Source organism: Ictalurus furcatus, chromosome 1, assembly GCF_023375685.1.
Source record: "Ictalurus furcatus strain D&B chromosome 1, Billie_1.0, whole genome shotgun sequence".
Lineage (NCBI taxonomy): Eukaryota > Metazoa > Chordata > Actinopteri > Siluriformes > Ictaluridae > Ictalurus > Ictalurus furcatus.
Window position 1 is genome coordinate 6,698,396 of NC_071255.1, and position 20,250 is coordinate 6,718,645.

General features: G+C 40.4%; 1 protein-coding gene across 4 annotated transcripts; it reads left to right on the plus strand.

Moving 5' to 3' along the window:
• Positions 1-1,939: 1,939 nt before the first annotated feature.
• On the plus strand, positions 1,940-14,569 carry atxn1b (ataxin 1b). 4 transcript variants are annotated; one of them, XM_053621916.1, is made up of 4 exons: positions 1,940-2,188; positions 6,803-6,883; positions 10,204-12,353; positions 12,820-14,569. In XM_053621916.1, the coding sequence occupies exons 3-4, from the start codon at positions 10,434-10,436 to the stop codon at positions 13,369-13,371; spliced, it is 2,472 nt and encodes an 823-aa protein (XP_053477891.1). In that variant the 5' UTR covers positions 1,940-2,188; positions 6,803-6,883; positions 10,204-10,433; the 3' UTR covers positions 13,372-14,569. The 4 variants fall into 4 exon arrangements, with proteins under 4 accessions (XP_053477891.1, XP_053477875.1, XP_053477883.1 ...); XM_053621900.1 differs by lacking the exon at positions 1,940-2,188 and adding an exon at positions 6,057-6,421 and having other exon boundaries at positions 6,748-6,883; XM_053621908.1 differs by lacking the exon at positions 1,940-2,188 and adding an exon at positions 6,593-6,617.
• Positions 14,570-20,250: the final 5,681 nt, after the last annotated feature.

Here is a 20,250-nt window from a genome sequence, read left to right on the forward strand (position 1 = left end):
TGTGGACTTGGCCATGACTTTTTTTTTTTTTTTTTTACCATCATCTTTGTAACTATTAAGTGAGAATTGTGTGACTGTGAAAATGAATGTTGGCTCATCTATTCGTACTGACCATGTCATCTCTGGGGTTTTTTTTTTTTTCTTCCTGAGTGCCGTCTAACGTCAAAATAATAAAGAATGCAGTCCGTGAAGATCTCCGTAAAGGTTTTCAGTCCGTTACGCTGACTTACTGAAACTAGACACCATTTTATTACTTTACGATATTAATTATTCAATTCAGTTCAATTCAATTGTATTTGTATAGCGCTTTTTTACAATGGACATTGTCTCAACGCAGCTTTACAGAAAAATATAAACACAGGATACAGATTTTAAGGGTGTGAATTTATCCCTATTGAGCGAGACGGTGGAGACGGTGGCGAGGAAAAACTCCCTACGATGATATGAGGAAGAAACCTTGAGAGGAAGCAGACTCAGAAGGGAACCCGTCCTCATCTGGGTAACAACAGATAGTATGAAAGTAAAAGAAAGTTCATTATGGTTTTAACATGAAGTCTGTTTGTTGAAATAGTCCACCGTTCACTAAAGTAGACCCGAGTGCAAATCTGCACGTGGTAATCGCAGTCCCAAGGCCATCGCAGCAACCGTAGTCCCAGCAACTACAGTGAGAATGTCCATGTGGAATTGAGGTCCAAAACCATTTCCATGGTACTTCAAGCGGTACCATCCTCAGCAATCTCCAGTTATTTTATCTATCAATTTTTTTTTTCTCTCTCTCTCTCTCTCTCTCTGTGTGTTTCTACTTTTACATTTATCATGGAAAATCCATCAGCATCCATCAGTGAGCACCATGCTTCTATAAAAGCTGGCAGCCTGAAAATAACGGAGTGCCTCAAAGATGTGTGTTATGTCCTTCGCTGTTTTGGATTTAATGCTTAAATTACAATACAAGTAAAAGTAAAAGTAGCCCACCAAATGTAATTCAATTAGTGTATTAGTATAGCGGTTGTCAATCTGAATATGTGAATAAGTGACAAAAGCAAATTCCAAAGTTGTCTCAGTCTTTCCTAACACACATATACGTTAACATTTCCCTCACTGTGTGTGATGTGTCTTTTACCAACCACACACCAAAACCAAAGGCAGTTTTCCACATTAGCCTGCAATATATATTTTTGCCCAGTTTTAAAGCAGTGCTGATAGGGCACTATAACCATAAATGATCAGTATAACTATTTCTTGTGAGGGTCTTGGAAAGACATGCCGGTGGCTAGCAGATTAAAGTGAAATGTCTTCTTTATGGGGTCATTCTTTATTCTTTATTGGACTGCTGAGCGCTAGGAGAAAATAAATAACTAAACAGGTCTCAAGGAAAAAGACTTTTTCTTACTACCCTAAGTTTTATTCAGGTTATTATTCTTCTTTCCAACAAAGCAGTTCGCATCAGATTAGGTATTCAGTCTCCAAAAACTAGGGTCAAGTTTCTGGACAGTTCAAAACTTTTACATACAGTTTTCTGGTGCACTCGTAAACACTTTTCCCTCCCATATGCAGAAACTTTTGAAAGAAGGACTTAAAACATGCAAAAACTTAGAAAGTAAATGTCAGTTTTCTTTATATAGCACCATTAAACACAACCAGGTCAACACCAATGTGCTGCACAATAAAAACACCACAAGATCATTACTGAAATACAGTGCGCTGAAACGTCCTCGTTGATTATATGCCAAATCAAAAAAGCTAAATTTAGAAAGTAAGTGCTCAAATAATGTGCTTTAAATTGACTTATTGTTTCATGCATGATGAATTGGTTTTATTTAATGACTCAATATTTCAAATCGAATGAGCACTGGACGGAACGTTCTCTGAGAGTTGACTGTGTTGCATTAAGGACAATGTCATTATAATCTTAGTTAGCATAAAAGTAACCAATCAAATCTTTCCCCTCCTTCCACAGTCTTCATGCTTGTGTTCTGTCCACACAGGTGCTGCTCAGGCCCAAGCCTTCTCAGGCCTTCTTTCTACATGCCTGAACATGTTGGGACATGTCTGAGGGTTTTTACATGAATAATGTGAGGCACTATTTGAGACACTCCTGGCAGTGTAGTGTGAGTAACAGGTGCTGAGGACAAACCATATGAGGATATCCTATTTTCTACTGGAAAACACCACATCTGGGGACATCACAGTGAGTGCACGCATGGCACTTTGTGTGTGTGTGTGTGTGTGTGTGTGTGTGTGTGTGTGTGTGTGTGCAGATATACTTGTATATTTAAGCAGGATCTAATATTGGAGTACAGTGATGTGCCCTTGGTACAGTAATTTGTGCTTCTTGTTTACTCTTTGCCAGTTATGTATTTTGCTTGTCATTGCCTGTGGGTGAACACAGCACACAGACTCTCATAAATGATTTATACTTTTAATAACTGTAAATAGCAGACCATATGTGCACCACGCTTAATTCATGTGGCTGTTGACTTTTAACCCCATGTTAACACCCACGCAAGGTCACTGATGCATACTATCTTATAGAGTGCTTCGGCTATTTAAATGCATTGTTACAATTATGCGTCTCTAATGTACTAGTGAAAGAGGCTGTAGTTTAATGAAGCACTGTTGGTGAAAGCAGGGTCACACACACACACAGAAATTCACTGCTCTTCCCCCCAGTGTCTGCTTGGGCTCAATATCCTCTCCAAACAGAGTAACATAGCACCCCTGCCAAAACCCCTTCTTCTATTAAGAGGAGTGGAGCTATCAAAGGTTGTCACTCAGCGTGGCTTTAGGCGCTGAAAGCACAGATTGTCACACACTCACTTTGTCTGGGTTCAGTTTATCACGGTTCCTTTGGTGCACCCATAGATATAGATAGAAGCAGTTATTTAGCTTTCACAGTGAGGGTCTAGTCTATCTACTGTAAAAATGGACTAGGTTTTACAGTAATTTACCGGAAATAAAGGTTGCCTATAAAGCGCAGTAAAATTACAATAAACAATTGTAAACATATCTACAGCGAAGTGCTATAATATATTACGTAGTAGAAAATAACACACGATCCACTATATGTGCTCATTTGGCTGACTTATTATTTGTGCAGGACACGTCTGAGCTGAAAGGTTTTGCTCAAGGAACTAACTGTAGAAGACACAACCTTCTAATCTGCACCTTAAAACGTTAACCACTGAGCCACCACGACTAGCTCAACTTACTTACATTGATTAAACCAGATCTGGCACTGAGCTAATGTGCAGTAAAAGATGGCATTGACTCAGCGCACATACAGTATGTCGTGTTAGTTCCAGTGGCTCAGTGGTTAAGGCTTTGGGTGACAGAGTAGGAAGTTCAGACCCCAACAGTGCCAAACTACTATGACTGGGTCTCTGAGTAAAACCTTTAACCCACAGCTTAGTTTTATCCTGCATCAATTGCTCCCTTTAAAAAAGAAAAAAAAAAAAAAAAGCGACATTTGTTTCATACGCTTGTTTCTTGTACATTTTTCAGTAATTTACTGGCGACCAGTCAGAATTTTTATTTATTTATTTATTTATTTACAATGTAAAGGTCTAAAATAATCGGACACTTCGTGCGTCATGAATAGGAACCACACGTATAATATACCTGTGTGCTTATGCGAACTGATTAAGAGTGCAGTTGTTATATGATTCAGCATATAAATATCCGCCCATGATTACTGTACATATGTACACAGGAGGTGGGTGGTGGCTTAGTTCAGTTCAATTCAATTCAATTCGATTCAATTTTATTTGTATAGCGCTTTTTACAATAGACATTGTCTCAAAGTAGTTTTACAGAAATATCAACACGGTATTCAGATATTAAAGGTGCGAATTTATCCCAACTGAGCAAGCCACTGAGTGGCGACGGTGGCGAGGAAAAACTCCCTAAGATGTTTTAAGAGGAAGAAACCTTGAGAGGAACCAGACTCAGAAGGGAACCCATCCTCATCTGGGTAACAATTGATAGTGTGAAAAAGTACATTATTGACTTATATGAAGTCTGTATGGCCTTAGGAGCAGCCATAGTCCCAGCAGTCTGGAATCGGAGAAGATTTGAGCTCCATCCAGAGGCAGGACATCCGAAACGGATCAGGCAGGTCCGGAGATCAGACAGGACCAGGATCAGTGGTTTAGTGGTTAGCACGTTTGCCTCGCACCTCTAGGATTGAGGGTCTGAATCCCGCCTCTGCCCTGTGTGCATGGAGCTTGTATGTTCTCCCCCTGCTTTGGGAGTTTCCTCCCCCAGTCCAAAGACATGCATTGTAGGGTGATTGGCATTTCTAATTTGTTTGTAGTGTATGCGATTGAGCCCTACGATGGGTTAGCACCCTGTCCAGGGTGTCCCCCACGTTCTGCCCAGAGGTTCCTTGGGATATGCTCCCTGTGACCCTGTCTAGAATAAGCATTATGGAAAACGGATGGATGCACAACAGGTTTTTAGTCACATGTCAGATGTTATTGTTACTTCGCGTAATTCATTAAAACTACGTTGCAAATAGAAACTGCAATATGGCTCACATCTTTAAGGTTTTTGTATCTGTTCTTTAATTATTTCATTATTTACCAAGTATCATCATTTGACCAATAAAGCCCTTTGTGCTTGTCTTCACGCCTACCTTCACGTGTTTTCGCTGCCATGTCTGTCCTGAGGTTTCTTCTCCTCCAAATCAATCTGTGTCCTCTGTCTGGGCATGTCCTGCTCGAAAAGGGTGATGGAACATAACCAGGCTAAGATTAGACATTGCAATATCTTTTCAAGTTTTGACATATGCACACATGTACTTTTATATATATATATATATATATATATATATATATATATATATATATATATATATATATATATATATATATATATATATATATATAAGGAAAATTTCAAGCTTCTCTAAGACCAAGAACCTCTCACCTGTAGTCTAGAACACCAGGCCTCGAGAATTTCTTTAATACAACATTTAAAATAATAATGTTATACAGCATAGAATTGAATAAATGCACTACTTATACATTGTCATTATTAGTTATACCAGGGGGTAGGATAAAAGAAAATATTGTAAACAGGATACTTATATGAGAAATCCTTAGGGGTTAGCACGTTCGCCTCACACCTCCAGGGTCGGGGGTTCGATTCCCACCGTGGCCCTGTGGGTGCGGAGTTTGCATGTTCTCCCCGTGCTGCAGGGGTTTCCTCCGGGTACTCCGGTTTCCTCCCCCAGTCCAAAGACATGCATGGTAGACTGATTGGCGTGTCCAAAGTGTCCGTAGTGTATGAATGGGTGTGCGAATGTGGATGTGATTGTGCCCTGTGATGGATTGGCACCCTGTCCAGGGTGTACCCCGCCTCGTGCCCCATGCCCCCTGGGATAGACTCCAGGTTCCCCGTGACCCTGTAGAGGATAAGTGGTATAGAAGATGGATGGATGGATGTATTAGAAATCCACCCTGAATGACATGGATATTAATCTTTATAATTAACGTTTTCTTCAACGGTTTTCAAGATTTCTTTTTTTAAATTCAGTTCAAGTTAGTTCAGACCTGCATTACCCACAATGCCATGTGACTGCCTGCTGATACTGATACTGGTGCCAGTGGGAATTGTCCCACGTGTCATCTCTAGCTAAAGAGGCTGATGCAGCAGCACTTTAGTACTTTAGTCTGTTTAGCTCTCTTACCTCCTCATCTGTATACTCTGCTCAAACAGATGAGATCATGGTGAGTGAGAAAAGACGCTCGTGCTCGTTTGTTTTGATGGCATAACAGTGAAACCGCATATGTTTGAGATAGTTTTAAACGGTACTGTAACTGGCACTAGCGCACACAACCATTAACACCACGAACAGCAAATTAGCACCAGTTTTTGGTACTGTCTTTGAAATGTGCTATATTTTAGAGCAACAGACGAACCCTAAGCCTACAGATATTCTTCACCATTACCAGACTCCTGTCAGTCTTTGTCAAAATCTTTGTGATCTTTGTATACAAGTCTTTAATCTTTATGAAAAGGTCGGTTTCTTCTCATTTTGTGTGTGTGTGTGTGTGTGTGTGTGTGTGTGTGATGTTAAAAATATGATGACTACATGTGATACCAGGTGGAAGGGTCTACAGTAGTGTGGTGACATAGTAGCTCCCTAACAGCAGGTGTGTAAGAGGTTACTCCAGGACAGTCCTCAGAGCACAGCGGCATGCAAATGGAATTCGTTTCGGAGCTGATTTATTTATCAAAACTGACTGTACATTGCGAGATAGGGAATTCATTTTACACTGAGGAAAACTTAATTAGGCCGCAAACACAACGGAAAAACTGTAGTAGCGCAGTATGTTGTGTGTGTGTGTGTGTGTGTGTGTGTGTGTGTGCGTATATGCGTAATCCTTTGCAGAGAGCATGTATTTTTCCTCGTCGTTCTGTGAGTACTAGGCTTCTTGCGTTTGCCTCCGCCTTCCCTGCGTAATTCTCCCTCTCCCCTTCTTTCCCTCCCTCCCTCCTTGTGAGTGTAGCTTGGGCGTTGTGCCAAGTGGAGTGTGTTTTTTGAATGAATACCTGATGAGGCTGCTGAGGCTGACTGGGGGAGGAGGAGCTGCATTCAGTAGAGCACTGAGCATGTGTGTGCGTATGTGTGTGTAGAGTGAGAGAGAGTGAGAGAGAGAGAGAGAGAGAGAGAGAGAGAGAGAGATTGGGAGTGAGGCAGTGTGTATGCCTTGCATAACATACTCTGTACCTCTTGTATGCAAGGGCTTCATGTGAGACAGCCCAGACAAGGGGACTTCCTTTATGCTTACTCCTCCAGGGCTACTGCAGAAGGGAGGAGAGGAGAAGAGGAGGCAAGAGGAGAGGGCAGAAGAGCAAGGGACAAACACAGGACATGGAGGTAAATATGTGACGTGAGGATTTGTGGATCTGACTTTGTATTTGTGTTAAACCCGGACAAAGGATGGCTGGTGAGGAATAGGGTGCTTTGCACTCACGTACTACACGCTGCAAGGCAGGCGAGAGAGAGAGAGAGAGAGAGAGAGAGAGAGAGAGTGAGGGAGCTGTTTTCTCCAAAATCCAGAGGTAAGGCTCCTGACAAAGGAATTTTCATCATGACACCCTGTAATATTGCATAGTTTTACTCGAGCGCTGGCGTGGTCCATGCAGGCATTCTCTAAGGAAAGATTAGATATTTTGCATACATTTTGCTGAATGTGTGCAATTTGTGATGTGATACTTTCAGCACAGAGAGAGAGAGAGAGAATATGTTCAGAATAGCAGTCTGTAGTCACTGTAAAGCAGCAACAGCACTGTTTGGATTCATGTCTAGCTTAGGACTCCCCAGCCCGCCTCTTAAAGGGACAGGTACCTTTATGAAAGGGTGGCAACGTGCAGAGAATAGTTGCTTAAGGGCATTGTCTGGCAAAACACTTCCAATTTTCCATGACTATTATGAACGATGTTGTTTTTTCTTTGGAGTGCTTGGTTTGAAGGTGGTCGAGGTCATACCGAAGTGTAGTACTTGATCCCACTTTGTCTTCTCATTTGGGGATGACATCATGTTTTAGGTCCCTGTGATTGTAACATTGTAAGATTGTGACAAGCTATGTATAGTCATGTGAAAAAATAAGTACACCCCATGGAAATGGTTGTTGTTGTTGTTGTTGTTTTACATATTTGGACAAGCAAACAGTTGGTCCTCTTTGAAACAGTGCCTATTGATGAAGTTGATGTACTCTATCAAACGACACATAAAATTGACATTTTGTAGTAATTTTCACAATTTAAATTAACAAAAAAACAGACCAGTCACATAGGTCTGTGTAAGTAAGTCACCTATGTTTATCACACCTTCAAATCCATAAAGTTAGACTCAGGTGTTGAAGATTGGGTGCCAGTGATTAGAACCTGCTTAGGGAGTGCAGGTGAAACCTGTCTTATATATACCCATCTCATATCTGGTGTCTGGTGTTCCCTTTGCTATTGAGGTGTGTGGTGTCATCATGCCAAGATCTAAAGAGTTCTGTAAGGCCTTTAGAAAAAAAGGTTGTGGATGCCTATGAGTCTGGCAAGGGATTTAAAAAGATCTCCAAATTATTTGAAATACATCATTCCACTGTAAGGAAAATATTCTACAAATGACGCGGATTTCAAACGACTGCCAATTAGTCCAGGACTGGCCGTCCCAGCAAATTCACCTCAAGAGCAGACCGTCTGATGCACAAAGAAGTCTCCAAGAACCCCCAAAATTTCATCACAGGATCTTATAGTAGATATTTTAACTGTTGGTGTCAAAGTACATGCTTCTACAATCAGAAAGAGATTGCACAAGTTTGACCTGCATGGGAGGCGAGCCAGGAAAAATTAGCATATAGGCAAAGACTAGGCCTTTTGGAATAATGTGCTCTGGACAGAAGAATCAAAGATAGAGTTGTTTGGCCACAGTAACAGCAGACATGTTTGGCGCTGACCATAGACAACTGTTCAGGAGAAGCACCTCATACCAACTGTGAAGCACGGTGGTGGAAATGTTATGGTTTGGGGTTGCTTCACTGCCACAAGGACTGGACAGCTTGCATTCATTTATTCATCTAGGAATTCTGCATCATATCAAAGAGTGCTTGAAGATAATGTGATGTCATCTGTCTGAAGGTTGAAGTTGAACTGAAAGTGGACCTTTCAACAGGATAATGATCTTAAGCACACGAGCAAATCCACCAAGGAATGGCTCAAAAAGAAGAAATGGAGGGTTACGGAATGGCCTAGTCAAAGCCCGGATTTGAATCCCATTGAAATGATGTTGGGGGATTTGAAACGGGCAGAACGTGCAAGAAAACCCTCAAACATCATGCAACTGAAAGAATATTGCATGGAAGAGTGGTCAGATATTCCAGCAAGCCTGGTGGACAATTATGCAAAACACCTACAAGAAGTTGTTTCTGCTAAAGGGGGCAAAACTAGCTTCTGAGGCCAAGGGTGTACTTACTTTTTCCACAGAATAATATCACATCTATTGATATTTCTGTTGAATAAATTATTGAAAAAACTCATTTTCCTTGTGGTTTTGTCCCTGTGTATCAACTTTATTAACGGGCACCAATTCAAAGATGATCAAATATGATTGCTTGCCTAAATATGTCAGAAAAGCCAACAATTTCCATAGGATGTACTTATTTTTTCACACGACTGTATATAACATGTATGCAGTAACTGTGCAAAAATCAGGTAAATGCCACTAACACAGAATAGGTGTATTATCATGTGTTATGGTAGAATTTCAGAATAAGTCATTTGCATCTGAATTTGCATAGTTAAAACTGTGCTTGGGCCTTTGGTTTGTCACTATGTCTTCATTTGTGTCATGTTCAAGCAGCATACATTTCTCTGTGTGTGTGTGTGTGTGACGAGGAAGATAGGGAAGTGTGAAGGAGTTACGTTGGGGGCCCGTGCAAGCTATCTGCAACAGGGCAGCAGTGTGTGATGTCTGATGTAGTCAGAGCTGGAGTGATACTGCAGTGCTAATCTCTCTGACTCTGTGACCAGCCTATGTGTGTGTATTTATATGTATATTTATATAATCGTGTGTGTGTGTGTGTGTGTGTGTGTGTGTGTGTGTGTGTGTCAGTGAGTGTGAGAGAGAGAGAGAGAGAGAGAGTGAAACGAGTGAGCAAGACGTGGGTCAAGTCAATGCAATTAACAACTAGGACATACACACCATTGCGATAGAAATGTAAATGTACAACTAACACAAAGTAATATATAAATCTATCAGAGATATATTTGGTAGTAATGGAAGTAATTATAGTTTTCTTAACTTTATGACAAGACAATAAGTTAACTGGTTTCTATAAAAGAGACACTTGGTTCAAGAGTGTTGAAATCTGACATAGATGACCATATGATGGCTCAAAACATTCACACATAGTACGTATGCTTCTTTGCAATGGTGCTCATGTAATTATAGGCTTGCTATGTGTGTGTTGTGTGTGTTATGATGTATACACAGTTTTACAAAATGATTCAATTTTAGACCATAAAGTGCTCTGGCTGTGCGTAAAGAAAGACTTCAGTAGTTCTTGGCTCCTGCTATGTTTATATCTTTCTAATGTACAGTGAGAAGCACTTTGTTTATTTTGACTTTTTTTTGCCAGGGGAGGCTGAAGGGAAAGTACGCCTTCAGGTTCAAAGTAAACGGTTATGATTTTGTTTCTGATCAAGGTACAGACTACAGCAAGGTACAGCAGTAAAGGAGACAATTCCAGATGGTTCCATATGAAGACTTCAGCAGCAGCAAGGAGATCCAGTGACTAGACGGATTTATATCATAACACAAAATATAAAAAGAACAATTTTTAGAACAATGGACTTCTTGAAACTGAAGACCAAATAAAAACAAGCCCAAGCCCATCCAGTGGTAGTAGCACGTAGGAGTCAAAGAGTGAAAGATCATGAAGTCTAACCAGGAGCGTAGTAATGAGTGCCTGCCTCCAAAGAAGAGAGAGATCCTGGCACTGGAAGAGCGGCAGGTCCTGGTTGCATCAACTGTGAATGAGAGTCAAAGTGGTGAGAACCTGGCATGGCTTGCTAGTGTAGCCAGCATGGCCAGCATGGCCACTGTTCCCAACCTAGTTCCCTCACAGAGCAACAGTACTGAAGCTTGCAGCCCAACACCATCGACCAAAGCCCTGACTATAGTGACAGAGTACCCACTTTCCACCTCTGCCTGCAACAGCTCCTTGTCATATACAAGCTCCACACCTGCAGGAGGTCTCTCTGGAACAACCACAATAACAGCCAACCCAGCTGTCCTCTCCTCCAATCTTCCTCAAGCAACAGGACCCATCCAGCCCACCCAGCTGCCACCTAATTTACAAATCATTGGACCTTACACCAGTTATATCTCCTCCCAGATAGTGCCAGCTGCAGCAAGTCCGACCCAGTCACGTAGACCTACCCAGGAGGTTTATGCTACCGCAGCTGTCATCCCACAAGCTTCTAATGGAAACCCACAGAAGCAGCATGTGATTTCATCCTTACCTAATGTAGCTCACACCACCAGCCAGTGCATTCAGGTAGAGGGCACCCCAGTTGGCTTGCCAGTGATTTCCCCAACTTCACAAGTACCCTTTCAACTTCACACTCATTCAACTGTTCTTGCCCCTCATGGCCTGACTCTTGCTCCCTCTCAGGTGCTTGTGCATTATGCTGATGGCCTCATCACAAAACAACCTGACTTCCAAAGCAGAGACCTGCAGAATGGTGCTCTGGGAGAGGTCACAGTGGTCAAACACACCACCAGCATTGTGAAGGGAATGTCTAACAAAACAGAAAGTGATGATGGCCAAAGACAGATTCAGAACCTAGGTCTCCCAGCCCAAACTCAGGTCTTGCTCCCTGCTGACTATGCTGCTCATGACAGTGCAGGACTTCAAACATCAGTCATGCTGGTGTCAAGCAACCACCTAATGGCCAATAATAGCACTGAGTTTCAGAGCACCCAGGATAAAGAGCACACATCTCTTGCTCGAGTTGAGAGAACAAGACTATCTGTGGGGAAACCAGTCTCTAGAGTTTCCTCCCTTTCTCTCCCATCATCAGACAGCATGGCAGCATCTCTTGCTCCAACACTCTCCCCTCACACAGTCCTGCATACGTCTCCAGCTGCCCCTACCCAGGAACTTACTACAAACCTTTTCTCAAGCACACAGCTGCCTATTATCGGATACATTACTAGTACATCTGGGGCACCCCAGCAGGCTGTGGCCAGTTACCATAGCAACCTCCCACAGCATCTAGTGATCTCAGGCAGTCCCTCCCTCCTTATTCCTGTGAGCGCTGGCAACATGAACACGTCATCTACTGAGTCAGAGGTTACGCGCTGCTCCATCCCCACCATTTCTGCTACCACTGTACAGACTGTAGCAACAGGTCTGCCTCAGGCCTACATCACCGCAGCCACACCTACTGTTACAACCTCCATCCTCCCTAATGGCAAAGAGGTCATGGGGCCTGAAGAACATCATGCTGCAGTGGGAGTACCGAGTTCCACACAGGTGCAACTTCCCGTGCTTTCAGCAGGGGTAGTAGCACCTCCAGTTCCTGTGCTCCCTCCAACACCCACAGGCCCACAGAATGCACCCGTATCACCCTCATCAGCCCTGCCTTCATACTTCATGAAGGGCTCTATCATCCAGCTGGCAGATGGAGAGCTTAAGCGGGTGGAGGACCTAAGGACAGAGGACTTCCTACAGAGTGCAGAAGTGAGCAAAGAACTCAAAATTGATTCGAGCACAGTTGAACGGATAGACTCCAGCAGAACGCCTGATGCAGTTATCATACAGTTCTCAGTCGGGGAACACAAAGTACAGGTAGGGTCATGATATTTAGTAGTATTTTTTTGTAGACTACTTTTCTGGGTCTAAAGCATGCATACTTTCTGTTGCAAATTTGACCCTTCCTGGATCACACGTGCACTTTTTTACTGTAATGACCTGGAGTTGTGCCGCTTGTTACGTTTGTTCCAGTGAACTGGCGTTGTACTGAAACCTTGATGTTCTTGACATGTAGTTACCAGACTGAATCCCACATATATCATTTCTACACACAAATCATTCATCATATGTATTAAATAGCTAGTCTCAACAAAGCTATCACTGAACTATCTACACAGTGTAGTTATAATATCATAGTTATTCTCCTGACATAAACAATGATTGTTATTTTGTGTAATAATATAATTGTCCTTGGCTTACACATACTTAACTTTTATACAAGATTGTTAGTTCTTGAATATGTACTTACTTTAGGTCCTGCTCATGTTTTCCTTGTCTGTAGGTATGTGTGGAAGTGCTGGTAGAGTATCCTTTCTTCGTGTTTGGTCAGGGATGGTCATCCTGCTGCCCAGACCGCACTACCCAGTTACTGGCTCTGTCATGTGCCAAACTCTCTGTTGGTGATGTCTGCATCTCCCTCACCCTAAAGAGCCTGAGGAACGGTGCATTAAGAAAAGACCAACCCTTTGGTCCTGTGAAGAACCATAATAGCACTCACCATAAAGCAGCTAAAACCAGTGGACAGATTGGAGAGCCACAGGCTCAGAGAGAGGATCAGAGGGATGGGAACATTTTTGTATTAGAAGGGGAGCAAAAGTTTGAAGGTCTTGGGCTAAAGACTTCGAACTCTGGTAATGGTGTGATCATCTCAAAGAATGGAGAGGGGAAAGCTCATGGTGCAGGGAGTCGCAAGAGGAGGTGGTCTGCCCCAGAGCGAGGAGAGATCGGGAGGTCACAGGAGAATGACCACCCTGAAGAAACTCTGCCTAAACTTTCCTTCCTTTCACAGGAGGTAAAGGTCAGCATTGAAGGAAGGTCCAGTATGGGCACCTGAGGTACCTTGTGAGTAATCAAAAAGGAGGATGTCCTTGATTTTCTAGGCAAAGGATCTTCTAAACCAAGGATCTTTGTGGTTTGTTCAGTTACTTGTCGTGTTGGCTGGTGACAACTGTTCCAAAACCATGCGCGTTCTTCACTGGGCAAACAATATGCAGCAGTACAAGAATAACAGGATTATTATGGTTATCTTCTCATGGCTTATTTTGGTTACTGTAACAGGATTTGTCCGACAGTATTTACAGGATATGTTTTTGTAATAAAACAAACAAATAATTTCTGGCATTTCTCCTGAGGCGTACACATAAATATGCGGGGTACTTATTTTTGTAGTTAATTCTGCCATTATCTGTTTTTGGCACTTTGTCTACATTCATGTAAATTGTAGCATAATTGTATTTCAGTCATAATCAGTGAGTCGAACACATAAAGACCAGTAGGCTGGAGAGATTGGTCAATAGTTTGACTTGCTGCGACAAATTTTCCCCCATAAATATTACTTAAAGGCACATTGTTAAGATCCGCTATATAATTTATGAAGATAATCGATGTCGGTTATGACAAATAACACGATATAATTAGAATGAAAAACGACCGTTAAAAAAAAGAGATATAAAATTCTCAATTAACACTGACCATTCTGTCCGTTACTGATTGAGCAGGATCGATTAGGAGTCCTACGTGTGATTTCACGTGACGATATTACGTTTCAGATGAGAGAATTTTGTTAACCAAACATGGTCCAGTTCTTGGGACAAAAACTGGAAAAACGCTGAATGTCGAGGATTAAACATATTTTTTACCAATATTTTAATTAAATACACCAGAATTTAATTAGTCAAAACGTTCTAGATATGCAATATTATGATGATTCACATACCTCAAACGTGACACAAGGCTGTTTCAGGTTCTTTTCAGAATCTGGGATCTTTAAAACCACGTCCAAAAACCATGTTCATGTTCATTGTTCATGTTCATACAGTGGATATGTGCAGGTGAATTCTCACTCAGCCTTTGAATATTAGCACTTTACGGAAGGCAATGGATGATTAAATCCCTCACCTCTGCTTTGTTGCCTAAGCAACAGCCATTTGCACAATGTCAATTTTAGAATAATGTTAGCTGTCCTGTATGTTTTAACCCCATTTAAAACAAATTACAACCATCACATTGATGCATTTAAAAAAAACAAAAAAAAAACCAACATTTTTAAAAATCCATTTGAAATCCAGTTGGAGTCTGTGAAAGCGTTGTGTTATTAAAATTCTTGTATCGTTGCAGTTTAAGCAACTGGATTTCTGTGTACAAAATTACATACGAATGTTTAATACTGAATATTGTGTATATACAATGTACAATATATTCTCTTTCGGAATATATTGATAACATATACCAATATATATTCCGTTTCCATAGTGGTAATGACTCTCTCTAGGGGCTTTTGGGTAACACTTTACTATAAGGTCCACAAATAAGCACACACTAATATGTGTACCAACGATGAATTAATACATGCGCTAATCATCAGTGCGTGTCTGACATGAACACATTACAACAGCCGTCATATATGAAGAACTATTAATAATGGTAACAGTTAAGTATTAACGTTCAACTCGTTCTGTTCATTATTCAGTATTAATAATGATTGGTTGAGCCAAAATGATAGGATGTACGTTTGAGACCCACATTTGTTTTCCAGCACCCGTAAATCTTTTATTTTCATTTATTTGTTCGGTCTTGTTTATTGCAAACAGGTGTCACAAAAGTGTATCATTTTTCGTCATAATCTGTTTTGTTTTTTTTTGTTCAGTACAACTGTTCCAACATTTAACGAGTGACCGGAATCCTGAAATTGAGGACTGAAATTACGAGTTTCATTTGACATACACATTGTTAACATTTTCAACTTTGGTATATGAAACAAAAGTTTATCATGCTAAAGTGCTCGAGTGGATCAAAGTCCTACAAGATTGTCACACTTTTTATTTTTATTTAAAAAATTATTTTTATTTTTAATAACATCATGCCTATAAGTGGCTCGATTTTGATCATGTACTGTAAATTGCGAAATGTCCCAAGTTTTGTTCAACCCATACTCCACACAAAAAGACCATTAATTATGTAAATAATCTTTACTAATGCTGCAGGTCATGGTTTTAATTAAAATAATAAGTCGACAAGATGTTAATACTTAACTATTATGATGATTAATGCCTGTTCCTGCAGTATACGCTTCACAGGCTATGTATAGGCTACGATCAGTGCATGTATTAATTCATTATTATTACATGTATTAATACATGCTTATTTATGGACCTAATAATAAAGCGTTTCCGGCTATTGTACTGTTTGGGGCTCTGGTTTAAGTTGCCCAATATCACCTACAGGAAGTGGAACAGTTCAGAGAAAAGGTCATCAACTTGAACAAATGTGTAATGTGTGTAATTTCAATGAAAAAAACAAAACAAAACAAAACAATAAAAACCCATGTGTTTTTCTTATATAGTGTGCGGTGTAGTGGGTCAACCACACAGTTTACCAAAATGTCTCATGTTTAAGAATCTCTTCTTTTATTTTTAGTAACTAAACACTCTGTTCAGACTTCGCTGGGTGTGCTGTCTACCGCAAAGGCACAACACACGCAATTCGACTGGCTGTTTAATTCAAGAGAGCCCTACTACGACGACGAAGCTATACTATGTATACCAGTAATTCAGTTTGTTTTTTTGTTTTTTTTTGCGATTTGCACAAGTAGAAATATTAAAGTAGGTTTACAGAATGGATGTCTTTGCATTGTCTCTGTGATTTGTCTTCATTTTCTTTCGAAATACGTTACTGGGTGGACTTATCACTAATTATGCTTTGGAAACTCGAGTGTGTGAGTAAACCAAAATGTCATCCACGTGCGTGTAGGTGTGGGTGTTAGTGTGAGTGTGATGCTACGTGGTTGTGTGTGTGTGTGTGTGTGTTGTAAGGGGATATTATTTGGGGAAGCGATGCATGATTGCACATTTCGGATAGAGTTTACGCACTTTCTAAAATCTGTGTGTGTGTGTGTGTGAGAGAGAGAGAGAACAAAAGATTAGCACATAGAAAAAAGGTGTATATGGAAGAGATGGTCGCTCTATGTTCATGCGTAGTTTAAGTGTCTTATAAGTATGAAACTAGCATTAAACACATTCCTAACCTGTGGAGTCGGTTTTCTTTGTTATTGCAGTTAAAGGATTGGTGCTATGACATTAGAATAGAAGCCAGCTACATCAAAGTCCGTCTCTAATCGCTTATGTGTGTGTGTGTTTTTTTTTAATTATTATTATTATTTCCGTCTTTTATTAAATGTATGGCCTAAATATTTGATTTAATGTTAATTGTGTGGACTGTATGTATTATCCGGAGTAGTTCAATAAAACATACCCTGGTGTCAGTGTGCTACTGTAAATGCTTGTAAAACGATCAATATTCCAGAGTTCACCCCGTCCAACAGCGGTTCAGTTCACACGCGCAGGGCATGCAACTTTCACACGAACGCGAAGCTTGTTTTGTTTTGAAAAATTTTTTTTTGTTTTTTTTTTAAATGAATTTATTTTGTACTCATTTTATGGATATATTTGTGTGTAATACTTGTGCGTAATTCTTTATTTGTAAAGCTTGCATGAAAAGCCTTGACGATGAAGCCGTGTCCATCGATCGTTTGGCAACTCCGAAAGCATTTCCGCAGCGTTCTGACATTCCAGCGCTTACGTTTCATGTTGAGATTACGACCATTGATTCAGCAGACATGTAATCAGAAGGAATTCATTTGGACAAAAACCTTGGAAAAGGATGCTGAAGTACTGATTTCTAAGCAAGGGAGTCGACGTTTCAGCACAAATCAACATACTTCAGGCTCAGGTGAAGAGACTGGTCCAATGACTTTTCGCCATATTTACTTTAGCGTCCCAATAATACACACCATACAGACACTGCGACGTCCACTTTTGCCTTTCTGACAGAAACCTGGTGTGGAGATTACAATTTCAGAAGGACTCTGTGTTGTGTACATAACAGCTGTGGAAAATGTATGAACACTTTGTTGTGTTTTCATGATCGAAGACGCACGAAGACCTTTCTCTTGGTTTTAGTTTGTAATGCTTGGAAAACCAGGAAAAGCCTCAAGCAATAGCACCATGTCACACTAAGGGCAGAACACAGAATAGCTGTCCGTTAGACTTCTGGAGTCAGACAGCTGTACAAGTCATCACCTGGACATGGCACTCTTCCTGCCTTCACCAGAGCTCTGACTGGTTCACTCAGACTTACTCACTATCACCCCCTGCTGGACAATACATCCTTTGGGCAACTGTTATAACTTTATAGTATCTATATTTATTCATTTTCTTACCAAACCATTGATTTTACTGGATTTTGAATACAGCAGTTTAAGAAAGTGCTGAGGGTAGATCCTTCAGGTCACTGTGTAAAACCTCAAAACATTTAAAAAATAAATAAAAATAATTTTAAAAAAAAGCGAGAGAGAGAGAGAGAGAGAGAGAATTTTTTTCTTTTCTGAAATAAAAGCAATGTGATAAAATATTACTATTTGTGTGACTAGTGTAGCGGTGTACAATTCTTTTCTCGTTCTTCTGACCTATTTATTTTGTAAACAACAAAAAGCAAATAAGACAGAATTAAACCTCAGATGTTGTTGTGGTGTATCGCTGTAAATGATGCATCCGAGACTGTTCCGTGGATTCAGTGCTCTCTTTTGTTTGGTGGTGCTTGAGCCTTTTTTTTTTTTTTTTTTTTTTTTTAAAGATTTTTTTTTTTTTTTTTTAATAAATAGACTATTGTTTGATTTAAATGAAATATAAAGAAATGTGGGACTCATTTTTTAAATGTCTGATTTAGAAATGACTTGTTGTATAGTACACATTTAATGTCCCTGTATACTCCAATAAAATTCTGTGCAAGTTTTATTTGGCTTTTTTTTAAATTATTATTATTTTTTACTTGGAATGCTGGATGTAGACGTTAATTACAAATAACCTTTTAAGCTTTTTGGACAGAAATAACAGAAAGAAACTACAGTCCCCTCCAAAACTATTGGAACAGCAAGGCCAATTCATTTGTTTTTTTTTGTTTTTTTTGGCTGTAGAGTGAGGACATTTGGGTTTGAGATGAAACATTGAATATGACTTTAGAAGTTCAGCTTTTATTCCCTGGTATTTATATGTAGATGTGTTAAATGACACAGAACACAGCACATTTTGTATCAGACCACCCAATTTGTAGGCGGGCAAAAATATTGGAACATGTGACTGACAGGTGTTCCTTGTTACCCAGGTGTGTCCTGTTAGATTGATTGTTTAAACAGTAAATAGCTCTGAACATCTACTCTTGGTATTAACCTTCAGTTTCACCTGTGAAGACTGCATTTGTTGTTAAAAAAAAGGATAAGCCAACATTAAGATCAGAGAGCTGTCTGTGGGAGAAAAAGCAAGCCATTTTGAAGCTGAGAAAAAAGAGAAAATTAATCGGAGCACAAACATCGGGCATAGCCAGTACAACGATTTGGAATGTCATGAAAAAGAAAGAAAAAACTGGTGTACTGAAGTCTACAGAAACATTCTGTCTGCCCATTTACAGAGAAATGAATCCAATCTAATTGTGAGGAACTTTATCGTGCAGCAAGACAATGATCCAAAACACACTGCCAACACAGGTTTTAGACTGGACAAGTCAATCACCAGACTTTAACCCAATTGAGCAGCATTTCACCTCCTGAAGAAGAGACTGAAGGGAGAAACCCCCTGAAACAAAAAAAAACAACTGAACGAAGCTGCAGTAAAAGCCTGGAAAAGCTTCACAAAAGAAGAATGCAACAGTTTGGTGATGTCAGTGAGTCGCAGGCTTGCAACCAAATATTAAGTACTTTAATTTACTTCGAGACTTATCTGTTCCTATACTTTTGCTCACCTAAAAACTGTGTAGTCTGAAACAAAAGGTTCCATGTTTTATGTTGGTTAACACATCAAGATGCAAATACCAGGAAATAAAATCTGAAGTCCGAAACTCTCGTCTCATCTCCATCTTTTATTCTCAAACCTGAATGTCTCTGGCGTACGGCACAAACAAGAAATGAGTCGGCCTTGCCGTTCCAATAGTTTCGGAGGGGACTGTATGTAAATGCTTAAGCCACAAGAGGGCACATCTGTCATTTTAATTCTGATAGAAAACATCCTGTAATAACAAACATTCAAAATGAAGCAATTTCATTCTAACTATCTCGAACGAACACAATGTGTACTCATTTCACTCTACGTGGAATCAGGAGCCACACCTGATTCCACCTGTTTATTCAGCTGAATCTGGCTTTCAATAGACTCAGGAGTGGCTTCTGCTTGAGTGAAATGATGACCTGCACCCACACCGTCCCTTTCCGGATAAGATTTGACACCCCTGCTTTATACCCAAATGACCGGGCACCTTAACACAAGCATAGCTACATAATATAAGCAGTGCAGTGTCCCTATATGTGTTCCAACTCAGGTGGGCAAGAACCTTCAGGTCAAGCCTCAGAGGTCCATCTACAAGTGGATTCTGGACAGAACAGTGAAATGGTTTGAAGAAGCAATAAAACGTATCAATCCATGATCCACTTATCACAGGAAGTGGTGATACCGTCTGATGTTTTCAATTCCAAAGTGATTCAGTATATTTCAACCCAGTTCACACCTCTGCACCTGTACATGTTACTATGAGGCACTATCCCTTTGGCTTTCATTACCATTGGACATGACCCAATATAGAATACAGACCACTGAGATGTTAAACCCGTGCAGTCAGCCATGACCCACCTGCGGTATAAGACAATGAACTTTGCTTTTTAGTGACACGA

Bases quoted from the DNA above. Each gene is read 5' to 3' on its own strand.
- atxn1b (XM_053621916.1), top strand. From the start codon at position 10,434: ATGAAGTCTAACCAGGAGCGTAGTAATGAGTGCCTGCCTCCAAAGAAG. The intron at 12,354-12,819 runs GTAGGGTCATGA...CCTTGTCTGTAG, and splicing joins TCGGGGAACACAAAGTACAG to GTATGTGTGGAAGTGCTGGT.